Raw genomic sequence first — 15,551 nt, forward strand, 5'->3', positions numbered from 1 at the left:
AGATTTCTGAACTGTGGTCCCAGTTGTGTTATTTCACAAATTAAATTTTGACACTATCCTAGACAACACAAAGGATTCTTTATAAGCATGCGTTAATATACAGTATATATTCTGTACACTAAAGAGTAAAAGTACATAATTCATTGTAACAAACAGTATAAACATATTGTAAATACAGAGTAAACACGAGTAAAACTAACATAATTTGTGTTTTCAGGAAAACGAACCAGCAAAGAGCGCGCTATAATATTTATATTTTTCGGTTTAGCAGATACTTTGAAACTCAGTATTTCAGATTTAGGAGACACGATCAATTGTACTCATGCATACTCATGAGATGCAAGCTACTCCAATTATTAGCAATTTTCCGAGTTTTACTGGGATTATTTTTCTGCTCAGACGGTGAAACAAACAAACAAACAAACAAAAAACAAACAGGCAAACAAACATGAAACCGACGTGTTGCTTGTGCTTAATGATTTACTCCCTTGGTAATAATTTATCAAATGAAAGCTGTTCATCAATTAAAACTCGCGATCAAAGTGGTTATGCAATTGTACTAATAACAAAGATAATGGAGAAGCCGCAGCATTTAAACGTGCGAAATTAAGCTAAGCTAATCAAGAACAAATAATTTCGTATTCAAATACTCTCTTTGTTGTTTATTTTCTTCAGAAAAGGTTTTGTAATTCTTATTGAAACGTTTAAAATGGTAATCAGGTTCTTGCAAATAAGTACTTCCCATAAAAAAAAATTTCGACGTGTTCCTCCAACAAAGATGTACAAGTGGACTCCAATTAAATAATAACACTGCAGAAAGCTCACCTACAGCATATTGAACGTATTTATAGGAGGTTGGGGGGACTTTTAAAACCAATCTTGAAGTATTATAGGGTCACACGCTGATGTTTCTGGAATATGGGAAGAGATACTTTGGCTAATATAAATAATCTAATCATAAAAGTAAGGAAATGTTAATGATTGTTTCCCTAAGGTCAATCGCAGGACTACCAGGACCCATATCTATCACTGTATTATGGAACAACACTGTTTACTTTCACTTTGTGTCGAAATGATTACAATCTGATACAAAACTGGCTTTAACGCAGAATATCGGATTGTTATTTTTCTTCGCCTTCACTGAAAATACAATACAGAAATAAAATCGTGACTCCTGAATGACGTATTTTCTAAGAACACAGCCCGTTTCATTAGCTTAGTAAATATCGGGTTGTTATACAGTATTTGCGACAGGTGAGAAAGAACGATTTCCTCTGATAGACATAAGGTTTAATCAGTTGTATCCACACTTAATGCTTTCAACGCAATGTTCTGTATCTACTGTTTTCTGTCTTGTTGAACAACGAAATCTCTATGGTGCAAATCTTAACGGTTAAATGGCATCTTTTCAGCTTATTGTTTTACACTATCTTGTACATTCTAAGGAGTATTCCAGACTCATAAAATACTCCTAAATGCAACTATCCCTTCATGAGAACACGTTTAATTTGTAAACTTTGAAATTGTTTATTTAAAACAAACAAATAAATAAATAAAAAATACGTCTATTTAAACGTAAAAAAAGGAGCGTAATGACTTAATTTCCCCAGGAAAACCGTCTTCTCGGGCATAAAAAAAATTAAACACTGATGAACTTTCTTTCCCCCCACCTTCAGTATAGTAGGTTGTGCCCCGGTGGATATACAGTATAAAACTTGTAATTATCCCTGTAGCGCAGGGAGTGAAACAACGCGCACTGACCGAAACTGGAGTGACAGCAGTGATGTGTGAAGAAGCGGCGCCTGAAACCCACCCGAATATTCGTGGCTGTAATGGCTACAAACATAACCCACGGTTCATTAGCACGGGGCAATAGTGAGGAGGCGGGCTCTGATCAGATCTGAACATTTCAACAGATCTGCCGACTAGCGGCTTCATCTTCGCCTTTCACTCTTCAAACAACTGACCGCTTTTCAGTACCTCTCACCGCTTCCCCGACTGCATCCTCTGTCGCGTTTTCCTCGCCATTTTCCTCCCCGGATAGGGAGAGGATTGAAAGTTTATCATCACTGTTGTAGTACCCCTATTTTTTTTTTGTGTGTGTGTGTGTGGTGTGTGGGGGGAAAAAACAAGAACAAGAACAACAAGAACAACAAGAACAACAACAACAACAAAACAAAAGGCGAGCAAACATTTGAAAAGTTTTGACATTTAATTTTTTTTTAAAGTTTCCCAGTTTCTAGTTTTTATCCTGTCGGACATCGGGTTGATTCTCATGAGTGTGCCTCCGGTGATTCGGCCGCCGAGCCCTCTCCCGGGGTCGCCAGGCATCTCTCTCCAAATTCAGATCGGGCTGAGCCGCGAATCGGTCCTGCTGGACTCCGGCGACTTCACCCTGTCGCACGTCAGGGAAATGGCATGCTCCATCGTCGACCAGAAGGTAAAACAAGACGTCGAGTTCCTTCTCTTCTTCCTCACTGAATGCCTGTTTTGTTTTGGTACTCGGTGAGCAGTGGGGGAAAAAAAAAAAAAAAACACTGTCACACCGAGGAGTAAACTTGTGCCTAAACTTTTGTTTTCTCTTTTTTTCCCCCCCTGCATGTGTGAAAATTAACTGTTGCGCTGCTGGAGTGTGCTCTGGCTTAGGCGCCGTTCCCTTAGCGTGGAGGAGCTCAGTGACAGCTGCCGACACTCTGTTTGAATCATTGCGAAAAGATTGTGCCTGTTCTTCACACTATTTCGCATACTCACTGCAATGACACAATCGAGTTTATGTCGTTTTCTGGTTACTTTTCTAACTACTTAAAAAAATGTCTTTAAATAAAGACGCATGATTGAAGTTTATAGTTCCTATGGAACTGCTAATTCATTGCTTGGGAAGTGTGTGGGGGCAGCCCATTGATTTTCTTGCACGATCAATACATTAATTTTGTGGTAGAATGAATCAAGGCAAAAAGGGTTTTTTTTGTTGTTTTTTTGCACAACCCTGTACATGTATATACACACCAGCACATATTGCAGTTTTTCAGGCTGATTGATATGCCTGGGCTACAAAGCATTACATTTTGAACTATTTTATATATCGTAAACAAAGGTCTTGAAGTATGTTAGTAAAATGGAAGCTGGGAGGTAAACGGTATTTGATATTTTCAAGGCAAACTGCCCTGTAATCAGATTCTAACAGCTACAACAGGCTGGATTGATCAACTTCATGGGGCTGAACTGCATGGTTTTCTCACTAGATGAGAAAAAGATACAAAGATGGGAAAAAAAAGCATGCTTTTCTTCACTGGATAATTAAACCTTTTATGCCAAACATGTAATAGCCAAAAGCACTGTTCATGTTTTTTGTAAATATTTAAATTGGAAGCCATTACTATTGCAGTTTTACACCAGTAGATATGATTCTAGGCTATCAATGCAAAAAACATACAAATGCGCATTGCCGTTGCAGTTGCAGTTCCAGATGTGTTTCTGCTGCCAGATGCATTCTAGTAAACCAATATTACTGTCCTGGAACTGAAAAAGAAAATATAATTCTTTCTCCAGATACATTTGGGAAGTGTATTTTTGTCTCCGCATCCAGGATTGTTCCTGTCTGTCGCAGAGAGACACATGAGTAGTTAGTTACATTACCCCTGGCAACAGGGAGAACAACAGCCTGATCTGTAGAGGAACATAGGAAACTTATTTGTTTTCTGTAAACTTTTCAAATGGAGTTACTCTATTGTTTGTGGAAAATATTTCTTAAATGTTTGTTACTTCATTAAGCCTTCCTATCTGATGCCTCTATATGTTTTCTGCCATTAAAGGCAGGAAAAATACATTTTTAAAGCGACACACAATGTGTTTTTTCTTATTCAGATGCATTAATAAGATATTATCTCTGCATTTTGGGTTTCTAGCACTTTCTAAGTGATAGAAAGTTTCAGAGGTATTAGAGGGTATCCCTACAGCTGAATCCCTTTTTAAATTATCGTAACAAAACTTTGAACATGAGCTGTTTTCTGATTTTTTACAATGTACAATTAACGTATAAGGTAAAATAATTATCATCAGCTAGAGAAAAGTAGTTCTGTTCAAAATCAACATGCTGGTTTAGCTCTGGTTCATTAATCTTTTCCAAGTCAAATAAAGTGTACGTAGAGAATAGAGAAGTCTGCTTAGTTCAGAAGTTTCAGATGAATACATACTTACTGAACTTTGCAGCACACTGATTACTTCTTTTTAAATGAAGCGAAAAAACATGAAAATACATATGTAAATAACAGTGGGTATCCTTTTATTAGTTAGAAATAAATCACAATATACTATGACAAATAAAATAATTTGCATTCAATTTAGTATTACCAATGAACAAAAGAGCAAAGAAAGGTTACAGATGATGTAGGGGCATTCTGCCTGCCTTGCTTGTTTGCTTCCTAGTAACTTAAAGATCTGAGATTTCTCTTAGTTTCAGCTACATCCTGGAAATCAGTTCCAGACTCCCTCAGGTGTCTGCATTTAGAAGTATCTCCTTTGGTTTTAAATCTCCTTAAATTCAATTTTCACTTGTCTGCCTGGGTGCTTGTGTTACTGCTAATCTGAACAGGGTCCCCCGAGTTGACTTGGTCTATGTGTTCCAGGATTTTGAAAACTGGAATCAAGTCCCCATGCAATTTCTTATGCTTTAGAGTGAAAAGACTATCCCTTTACTCTGTCTGAAATTCCCTTCAGATCCGGAAAAAAACTGGTTTCTGTAGAGAGCAATATCTTTCTTGTAGTGTTATGACCAAAACTGGACACACTAATCCAATTGAGGCCTAATCAATTCATTGTACAATTTTAATACAACTTCCCTTGATTTAAAATCTAAACCATTTACAATCTAATCAAGCTCCGTGTTGTTCTGTTTTTGTATTATCTGTGAAATGGGCAGATTTACTCACTGTACCAGAGTCTAGATTATGGGTACAGATTAGGAGGAGTATCTGTCCAAGAACTGATCCTTGTGCTGCCTCACTCCAGATAGAAGTACAGTACCTTCCCTTTACAGTACTTTTTGTTTTCAGTTCTTAACTTAACTATTTTCTGTCCATGTGTAATCATTATTCCCAATTCCTGCAGCCTTATGGTAGATAGGTATTTCACATTGTACTTTATCGCAAGGTTTTTGAAAGTAAACATTATGATGTTATATTCCCTGTGCTAGTTTTGTTGAAGAAATCAAATAGCTTATTTAGGCAAGATATGCTTCTTCTAAATTATTGATGATTATTTCTTCAAATTTCTAAATAATCTCCACCTTGTAATTCCAGGCACGGGCTGGCTGTCTTCCTGAACTGTTGTAAACCAGTTGTTCCTTTTAAGTTCTTGCCAATATATTCTCCTGATTTCGTATTCTATAGCTGCTCATTTGACAGGTTAACTATGACACCAACATGGAAATACCAAACATGAATTGAAATTGCTCACAGTTTTTTCCGTACAAAATGTTAAAACAGTTAGAAAATCGTCCTGTTTAATATCAACAACATCAGGAATGCCAGTAGCCTGAATGACCTTCATGCAGGACTGGAAAGTTCTAAGCTTTTGCTCAGTATTTTACAACTAGTTCCATTTACAGAAATATTCTAAATCATTAAGCACCGCAGTACTGTATATAAACTTTCTGTGCACTGTGTTGTAAGCCAAATAATACAGAACTATAAATACAGTACTGACACTTGCATTTTTTACAAGAATATCTAGCTGTTGAAGCACATCTATTTAAAAAAAAAGCATTTATAGCAGTATTAGTATCCTAACATTAACCATTTTAAGGAGATCAACAAAGTCCTGAAGGTGAACGCAGTACTGAACAATGCATACGTGTGTGTAGTGTGGTAAGGTGTATGATAATAAGTAGTCATAATTAAATAATATTAATAATAGGCATCAACTACTAAGGAATGACCAACATTTTGGAAAGAGATCCTTACTCTGCCAAAACTGGCCAGACAGAAATCTTTGCTTCACAACGGATATGAGAAAAAGAAAGAAGTGGAGTCAATGGAGTAAAAATGTAAAGTTGCTTGCTGAGTGCAATTTTGAGAAATTGTGCTGTACCGCATTCATTAAGTGTAGAAACACTGTCAGTTATTTTCACCTTAAAAGGCGTTTTTGAATGAATTCTTGTGGACCAGCAATGAGGCTGTCAGTTTCCATTCAGTTGTACTTCTTTCATTCAGTTCTTATTTTTTTCCATACTGTTAGATGTAATCAAAGTTAGGTTGACTGGTTTATAATTTTCTAGCTCAGTTTGGTTCCCTTTTGTTAACAATGGGTATTACATTGGAGTTTTTCTAATCAACAAGTACATTTTCTGCCCTAAGAGCATTTGAAATATCCTAGAGGGTGACTTACGAATAACTTTCCTCATTTCTTTGAGCTCAAGTGGGTAAAAACCATTTGATCCAGGTGATTTTTTTTGTTGGATTTTTCTCTTACTTTCTTTAACTCTGCATCCTCTGAGATGCTTAAAATCATTGGAGCCTGAGTGTGATAGTCTTTTCACCTGCTCCATGATGTTATTTTCCCCCACTGTGAATAAAGGCATAATCATTCAAAAAGTCCACCAGGCCCTCTTGTCTTCTGTAACAAACCCATTTGCAAACCTAAGACGCTTTACTTTTTGAATAAATAAAGTATATACATAGAAAGAGGGGAATGTGGATGGAGAAATGGACAGAGAATACAGAACGCAGATGGTGTAGTATGCCTGAGATGATATATTAACATACGTTATTGATGAAATGCAATCTGTCGTTGTATTTGATGGTGTATGTCTCAGATAGGTTTTCTATATCTTTAAACTGAAACTGTAGTGAGGGTGGTAATCCAGAGCCCATGACATAAGATCAATTACAGAATATTTTGGGAAGCTGAAAGCAGTGGTGTGGAAGCAGTGTCATGTGACAGTTTCATCTAACTAAGCATATTGCTGGGGGGGTTGGTACTTTGTTAGATTTTAACTTCATAGTTCCCAGCTACATTTAGATGCACTGGAAGATGAGTCAGTTTGTCAGGGTGTCTGTTTGTGGGTACTTGCAAACAAATCAGTTTTCCTTGTGTACTGTGCTGGTATGACAGAATTTCAAAATCCAACAGAATGTAACCCCAGGCTTTTCAACAACTGCCCTGAGACAGAGGTAAGGACGCTGTCTGAAAGGGTTGTCTGCTTTTTGCGGGGCTATGGGGTGGTGGCATGCAACTGAAGGATGTAGATAAAACTTAGCTCATCATCATTTGGGTGGAAGCAGGCTGTGTAACGGGCCTACATATTAAGGAGAGCTTTGGCATTCTAGACTTAGATGCAAGTGAATAATAATGTGCCTTTACTACTAAAAGACATTGATAAGAGTAGAAAAGATTTACACAAATTAGTGATGATACCAACTGGGAAATGGTTCATAAATACTATGCTTTTTGGTCTTGCTCCTGCAGATTTATTTTTTGGTAATCTCGGAATCTGGGTTATTAGCTTGATCTATAATATGGATCATGGATATACTGTATAATTAATAGATATGAGAGATGGAATACCGCAAGACCACACTGCCAGCAAAGAGATATTAAGACCTATGAGATTCCTTGGTTACAACACAAAATGCACATCTACAGGCATGAATTTAAAATGAGGAAATAAAAACACTGCAAAGACTTAAAATGGCTCAGTTTTGTAAGCATAACCTAAGCTTTGACACTGGGTCTTAAGTCAATATATTAACTATGCTAAGCCAATATGTGTGTTCCAGATCATATGGCTGAAACATCTGGAGATCCCTGAGGTTGTTCATACTAATTCAGCTTACTTTGGTCACTACTGCTCAAGATTTGCAAAGACCTTCACTATAAAGGACATCAGAGGAAATAAGAGCTTCTGGTGATCTATAACACTTTGGAACATTAATTAAACATTATGTCAAAATACAGTCTGATCATTTTTACTACATTTTTGAGCATATGTTTTCCTCACAGATGCGTTAATTTGCTCCTGTGTCTTTAAACATCTGTTCGTGAAATCTAGCTTTTTGCTTTATCATTATAGTACATTCTGATATCTGTAATGTCAAATGACATGCAGTGTCATGCAGTGATACACTGAGAACAAGACTCTGGATTCATGACTGGGGGGTTGTGGATTCGAATCTCTGCTGTTCTTCCTTCAGTGAGGTACTTTATCCCAGTGGCTCCAGTGTAAGGGGGGGATCAGAACTGCTTGGGGTACCCCTGTGTCTCATCCAGGGGGAGTCACCTGCTCTCTATTCCACAGAATGAACTCTAGCTTGGTGAGTATGGTTGGTACTCTGGCCGGTATGGACTTTATCAAAAATCAATGTAAAACTATCTTCATGAATCTCATTAGCTCTTCCAATTTCCAATTTACCTGCAAATATGCAATTCAAATATTTTACAATTTAAAAGCTTCTCGTGGGACACTGTAGCTTTAACCATATTACTTGTCACACAAAAATGTTAAAGAATTAGACTAAAGCTTTCATTTGAAAGATGTTACCTTTTTGTTGTGACACTGACCAGAGTAATTGGATGAGTCAGTGGAAGGCCTCTTGGTGATAACACTTTTCTGCATGCACCCAACAAGCCTGCGTGCTAGTTAGTGCTACTACAAATGAAATGGTCAACCGTTCGAACTTTTGATGATAACAAAATAGGATAACAAGCTTTTTGAACCTCAGGCTCTTGGTTGTCAGTTATAGAATTGTGAAAATGAGATGATGTCCTCCATTAAAGAAAGTAAAAAGCAATGACTGCAACATCTTGTAGAAAAATAACTCCTTCATGTGTATCCTTCCTAAGGAGTAAAAAGCTGTTAGAATCTAAAATGTGTATGGCCGTGTCTATGGGAGTTTTTATTATTGCATGATTTTTCTAAATGGTCTTAAAATTAAAAGCATGAATATTCCTCTCGTGGTTTTTAGAACAAGAGAGCCAGTGGTTACTGACAGACTTAGCAGTTAAGCTTAAGGAATGTTTCACGGTCACATTTATGAGCCCCTTCTCTCCAACAAATTTGGTCTCCCCCCTTGCAAGGAAAGCTTCACACAATTGCAAAGCAGCCAGCTGTCAAAACTGGAAAATGCTCATGTGGTCCGTTTTCCTCCCTCTCTAAATGGGCCCTTTGAGCAAGAGCAGTGGATAAAGGAGGAATAATCCACTCGAGTAATGGTTTGCATGATTTATGAGCTAAAAACAAGTGGGTTATGAAAGTCTGCTGTCGTGATTATCCCTGCTGATGTAACTTCCCCATATGGTTCAACTGTTGCACGTACTGTAGCCTGTGCATTAGGATTCCCAACATTGTGAAGACAGAAGGGAACATGCAAGATGTGTCTCAACCAAGTAGACAGCTTGGTCAATAGGATGGCCTAGTAGAAGCAAGATACTCATGGTCAAATTCCAAACAGCACAGGCATACAATTTTGATGCATTAGGCTTAAAATCAGTCATTTCAAGCATCACTTTTTTGTTAGGAAGAAGATTCTGAAAAGGGGACCATATTTTTAAATGAGCTTTTCTTGACGGCCTTTAACTGTAGTGGTCACTGTGACTCTTAACTCAGTAATTATTTTGAGTAAAAATAATTGAATGAGTTCTGTCTTGGTCCTTCTTGGTCTCTCTTTTGCCTGTGACACTGTGGGTCACATGATTCTCCTATCAACAGTTTCTCAGCTGGGGATTACCAGCATTGTCGATACCTTGCTCTCCTCATCCTGTACCTTTTTAAGCACATATACCGAGTCCCCTGGTGCGGTCCGTGCTCTGCTCATTGAGCCTCGCTTCACTGGTGTATCCTCAGGTTTTCCTCTTATTAATATTCGTCTGCTCCTATATCTCTATCTCACAATTGGACACACTCACAAACACTTCCTTTTTCCCCTTCCTCTCCCTTCTCCCACTATGTGGAGTTCTCCTTCATTATTCATATTTTTATATATTGTATACTCCACCAGCCTCTCCCTCTCCTACTCTGTCTGGAACAGGGGTTCATTCCATCCCACCTTCATTAGATCCTTCAGCTGAATAGTGGCATTGTGTTTCAAGTTTAGGATTTGCCTAGTCAGTCAAGGGTTGGATTGTGTAACTGAGGGCTGGGCTGGAACAAAATCCGGCTGTCGTGTGGTCAGCAGGACCAGGACTGGGAACCCTGGGAGTATCCTACGATACTCCTGGAGAGGACCGTGGTGCTTCACTTCCAGCACTTTCCATTCACTCCAGCTCCTCCAGAGCTCTAAAGCTCTAAAATGTTTTCTGCTCTGTGACTCCAGTCGGTCTTCCATTCCACCATCTTCCTATTGCTGCAGGCAACTAATTCAAAAGCCCCCAGATCTTGCCTACCTCTCTTCCAACCCCTCTTCTCCTGCCCACCTCCCTACAGCTCCTCCCTGCCTTCTCCTCTCCTCCTTTTCCACCAGACTGGCTGCTCCCCCTCTCTGGTCTTTACTATCCCACAGAAATCAGAGCTGCTCGGTGCCTTTCACCACCTGCTCAGGACTCCTCTGCTCAGACAGCTCCTGTGAGTTCTTTCTCCTTCAGTCATTCTTACACTTTACCGCACCAAAGGTTTTTAGTCTCAGATTAGTACTATAATGTCTAATACTGACTCTAAACATGGTGTCCATACAGTACCTACAGGGTGTACTGTGGATACTACTCTGTATCCACACTGTCTGTTCACTGTTTTAATTCTTAGAGTTTAATTTATTAGCAAGACGCTTGTCCCGTCGATTTGATTGATCAAACGATTGTCCTGTCTATTAAGCAAATACTAATACTATTAGTGATATTAGGCAACACTTGGTTGGATTTTAAAACTCATTTAGAGATGATTTAGAGATGATTACTTAGAATAGAATGCAATACCATTCTACGCCAGTGCTTTCCACACCTGGTCCTGGAGCAGCACTGTCTGCTGGTTTTCAGTCCAGCTGAGTTCTGCGTCTACAGTGCTAATCAGTGACTTGCTGATTAAGACTTTTATTTAACTTCCTACTTACTTCAAGGGGACAGCTTCCACTTCAGCACACAGAACTTTATGCAGCCCCTCAACTTGCCAGCCTTAATTTTGCACTACACAGCTCTTCCTAGTTGATCAACTAATCAACTGCAACAGGTGGGGATGCCACTGTATGAGTCACACCAACAATGAGCGTTTTCCTTCTGCTGACATCCAGTTGGTTACATTTCAGGGAATACATCTGAACGGGAGCAGTTCTGAAACTCAGAAACTGGTACCTTTTAAGAGCTGAAAGCTCTTACTGATGTCCCAACTAGAAATCTTTCTTTAATTATCCCATGAACAAAAACACAGTGGGAGCAGAATACACAGTTCTAAAGGATAATATTTTGGACCCCTTTATTTCTAGACATTTTGTGCCTTTTATAAGTTACCCTAATGAACTATAACCTGAGTACTAAAAATTTGTTGCTAATGGATTCAATTATTGATGTTTTTTTCTTTTGTGCTAGAGGCTGGCTTCTTTAAAAAAGTGTTTTTAAGATGACCAGTGTAACATGCTCAGAAAATGTGCTGCCTTACCTACAATAACGCAGACATGAGCTCACATAAGTATCTGTAAATCTTGACATAAGAGACATGCCATGAATGTACTTTTTGTTTTGGCTGCTTGTAGGACATTGATTTGCTCCATAGCAACTGGCACATCAAGATGTACTTGAAGGGGAAAGAAAGAAAAAATGCTGGGGTGCTGGAAAATGCTTTCATCACGTGGAAAAAATGTACTATTCCTTTTCAATTCATGAAGAAAGAGGCTTTTGAGAACTCAGTCTCCCACTCCACATTCTCAGGCCTAGCTGATGTTTTGCCAATCTGCAACACATACTGTTCTTCCAGGAAGAAAGAAGATAATATAATATTTTAGCAAGCAATAGCAAAGGGTGTTCTAAAGTTAAAGTTAAAGCTAACGTTCTGCATCCTAAGTGGATAAGCAAAGTGTTAGTGTGGGACAATAGGGCGCATGGCCTTAATATGGACTGCTCGGTTTGCAGCTGATGTTGACTAGTGTGAATAAAAAAAATCTTGCTGCAGAAAAGCAGTGTCTGTGAATGGCAGTGATCTACAGTACATCAATACCAGGAACATCAATCACCTTTCCTGAAATTGTAGCTTCCTTTATCCTCAACTCTACTGCTCCATCACACTGAAAAGTTTCCTTCTTTTTTTTTTTACTTTGTCTTAAAATCGGGCAATACATATCTTTTCTGGGTCACATCCCAAACCAGCGGAACTGAACATTTCTGACGAGGCACAATATTGTATATAAGCAATCAAGGGATGGCACAACAAAATCTGATTTCTTTTAAGCTGTTAAGTGAATCTATCAATAAGAGCTATGTGGAGGGTCTGCCCTGGTGATGTTTACACATGGGGGCATGATGGGTAAAAAAGCCTCACAGTTCTTGGGTCTGGGATATACAGTAGCTGCAGACTGGGATACCTACTGCATTTGCATGTTCTCCATGCAGGCCTCTCCCGGGGCTTCATTCTCCTCCCAGAGACATGCTGGCTGGTTAGCTAATGTTTTTATGCATCCGTGAATGAGTGGTCTGGTCTGCCCCCCATTCAGGTTCTAGTCCTACTGTGCGCCCAAAGTTTCTGGGATGAGCTATCTGGAGATGTGACTCGGATAAGTGATAACTGGATGGATGTCTTTGCAGCTCATTTAGTTCGGAAAGAAAAAAACAATAGCAGGCAAAAGGAAAGCATGTCCTTTTAAACATTTTAGTCAGCAGTGTTAAATACAGTTTCAGTGTTCAAATACAACTGTTAAACAGAGCTTCTGTGTAACCAGATTACAGTTTTAAGACAGGAAGGTTGTCTGTTGAAAAGCCCCGCTTTAATAAGAAAGAGATAATAAGACAATAAGAAAACAACTGAGCTAAAGAGAAAGGGCATCCGTGAGCAAGACTGTTTTGAACTCTGTGGAGATTTTTTGGCTAAACTGACATTGAGGGGGAATTAAAAACTATTCATGGAGTAATTTACCGTATATTTCACTTTCATTCTAGAACATCCAAGATTAGCATCGTCTGTGAAAAGACAGAAGCAAGTGCCAAAATCATTGTTTGTTAGCAAGTCTTTGGTTCCGAACAGGCTAAATGTTTGTATATTTCAGGTTCTGTTTATGGCTCATATATCACCACCATATTATTCAGTGAACCCATTACACTTACATGTGCATTCGGCAACATGAACTGAAGCCCCATGCACTAAGGATGACAGCTGTTTACTCTCTTAGTGTCATTTCAGTAGTTACATCAATATTCCTTCAGAGCACTGTGCTGAATTACCACAGCAGTGCATCTGGAGTTTAGAGTATTACTCCGTGAATGAGTTTACTCTGTAAATGATCGTTAAAAAATACACCCTGCTTGGATTCACTGTTTATCGGTGTAAGGGAGTGACATCTTTCATTCTTGGTTGGTTTGGTTTGGGTCTATTATTTGTATGTTCCTTAATGCTGAGATGAATTTCTGTGAAATTGCAGAATCCAGAGTCAGAACCCCTAAAACTGATGCATCCTAAAAATGAAATGAAATGTTAGTATATAAGACAGAACCAAACAACATGACAGGGTGAGCACATGAATTTAAAAGTTCCCATAGCTAAACTAATTTCCTAACATTTGATATTTTATTTACGAGACCTATAAAAGTCACATCTATTTTTTACATTAAATATTCCCTAACCTGACTTAAGCGAAGATGAACAATGTCTTGATAAACATAGTAAGGAATATGAACAACAATGGCTTTAAAAGTTTGTGCATAAACACTTTCAAGTACCACTGAGCTGTACAAATGGTTGAACCCTACAGTGTGTCTTCTACACATACTGTGTATGTATAACGTCAAACACACTGCAGTTTCAGAGTAACTGTAACTGAACAGCAACATTATACCTTCTCTAGAAACGGCGGAAATGGGCACCATTTAAACTGTTCTGCAACACGTTCATCAGCTCACTGAGCCGGTGTAAAAATCTCTGGAGTTTCAACAGCGAAGAAGACAGACTGTAATTTAAAATCCATAGCTCTCACAGTTTCTCCCAGTCCTCTCCCCTTTCTCACATTTTTTGTTACTCACCATAAAAATGTTTAAGCAACATTCTCCAATCCATTGTTTTTAATTAAGTGATGCTCTCTCATACATGAGAGTAGAAGTAAGAAAAAAAGGAATGATAGGCTGGGCTTACTGCTTACTTAGTGCTGCATTATGTTGTTTTTTTAATTCTGGACAAGCTGGAATCTTTGCTGTTTTTGAGGGAAACTGTGCACTTCAAGCATGGATTATTTTCCCCAGCTCTTCCCAGACAACCACACAGGGAGACCAACCACAAACAGCAGTTTGTAACATATTGTCATTTTTCATGAACCATTGGCTATTGGCAGAAGTCTTTATATCTGACAACGGGTGATTTAACAGACTGTGAGCAGCTGTCTCTATGCAGCACTCCTTGACATTGTCAGAAATCATTAGAGCAGTGTTTTATTGAGATTAATTAGATTGATGGCACCAATGTTTAAAAAAGGTTCTCACATTTTACATTACCGTTCTTGCATGTGTCCTTATTAATCAGTCCACTGTTCATTCATCAAGGTAAGTGCTAACATCCTCACTCTCAGTCTGGTCTGAGAGCTGTGATACTGTAGTTACACATTTTCCCTGGAATAAGTTGAAATTTATGTCTCCCAGGGTGCACCCTTTTTTTATATATTGTTTAAAACCCACAGTGGTTAAAATATCACTTCACTCAATATTGTGTGTGTATTGTTAAATAAGAGCAGTGAGGTCTGGACTAACAAAAAGCAGAGGAAGTAGACACTGATTCCAATCTCGTGCTGGTGTTCACAAAAATAAAACCCGTTTATGTTTATTGGCCTATTTTGGCTCCTGAAACATTTAGCCATTTACATCAAAGTTTAGGTGGAAAATGCTACAACCATTCTAGCAGAGAACAAGACAGCGCACACGCATTTGTCAGCAGTGAATCTTTAAGTCACTGTGTCGCAAGGAACTGAGACAGTAAAATCGGTTCTTAGGTCTTGCCATGTCTTTCACAACCCCCACAGCATGGCACTAGTCGTTCAGCATAGCAGGCTTGTCTCTTTTCGGGGCTGGCTGTGTTTCTCAGGCACTCAGAGGGGTGTCTGAGCTGGCCTGAGTCTGGGGTCTGGTCACATTCGCTACAACTGTTATTCATTCTGTGAGCCCAGAAGGCAGAGGACTGGGTATATGGCCAGTGCTGGCGGTGCCCAGACCTGCATCATCAGTAGGGCATTCTGGTGCACGGTGAGTCAGATTGCTCAACCCTACGCACTCCTGGCCGTTCTCTGCCACACGGGCCAGAGGCTCAGCCTGAATCTGAAAGCCCCGTGCCTACGTTCTCAAGCCTACACTGCAGGATTTTGAGGTTTTCTTAGCCCCTGCTAGGTCATCTGGGAGCAAAATGAACATGTAAATCACCATTAAACCTGGACTTCATTAAAAAT

The 15,551-nt window shown here is 38.9% G+C and overlaps 1 protein-coding gene across 6 annotated transcripts in view; it reads left to right on the top strand.

Moving 5' to 3' along the window:
* Window positions 1-1,751: 1,751 nt before the first annotated feature.
* prkd1 (protein kinase D1) overlaps window positions 1,752-15,551 on the top strand; it is a 71,806-nt gene continuing 58,006 nt past the window's right edge. For 2 of the 6 annotated variants that reach the window (XM_088647670.1, XM_088647672.1), the window contains exon 1: window positions 1,753-2,440. In XM_088647670.1, the coding sequence (XP_088503796.1) occupies window positions 2,276-2,440 (165 nt within the window). In that variant the 5' untranslated portion in view covers window positions 1,753-2,275. Of the gene's footprint in view, window positions 2,441-15,551 lie in introns of all 6 variants that reach the window. The other 4 variants (XM_088647676.1, XM_088647673.1, XM_088647671.1 and 1 more) reach the window with 3 other exon arrangements.

This window comes from Lepisosteus platostomus, chromosome 10 (genome assembly GCF_059453375.1).
Source record: "Lepisosteus platostomus isolate fLepPlt1 chromosome 10, fLepPlt1.hap1, whole genome shotgun sequence".
Lineage (NCBI taxonomy): Eukaryota > Metazoa > Chordata > Actinopteri > Semionotiformes > Lepisosteidae > Lepisosteus > Lepisosteus platostomus.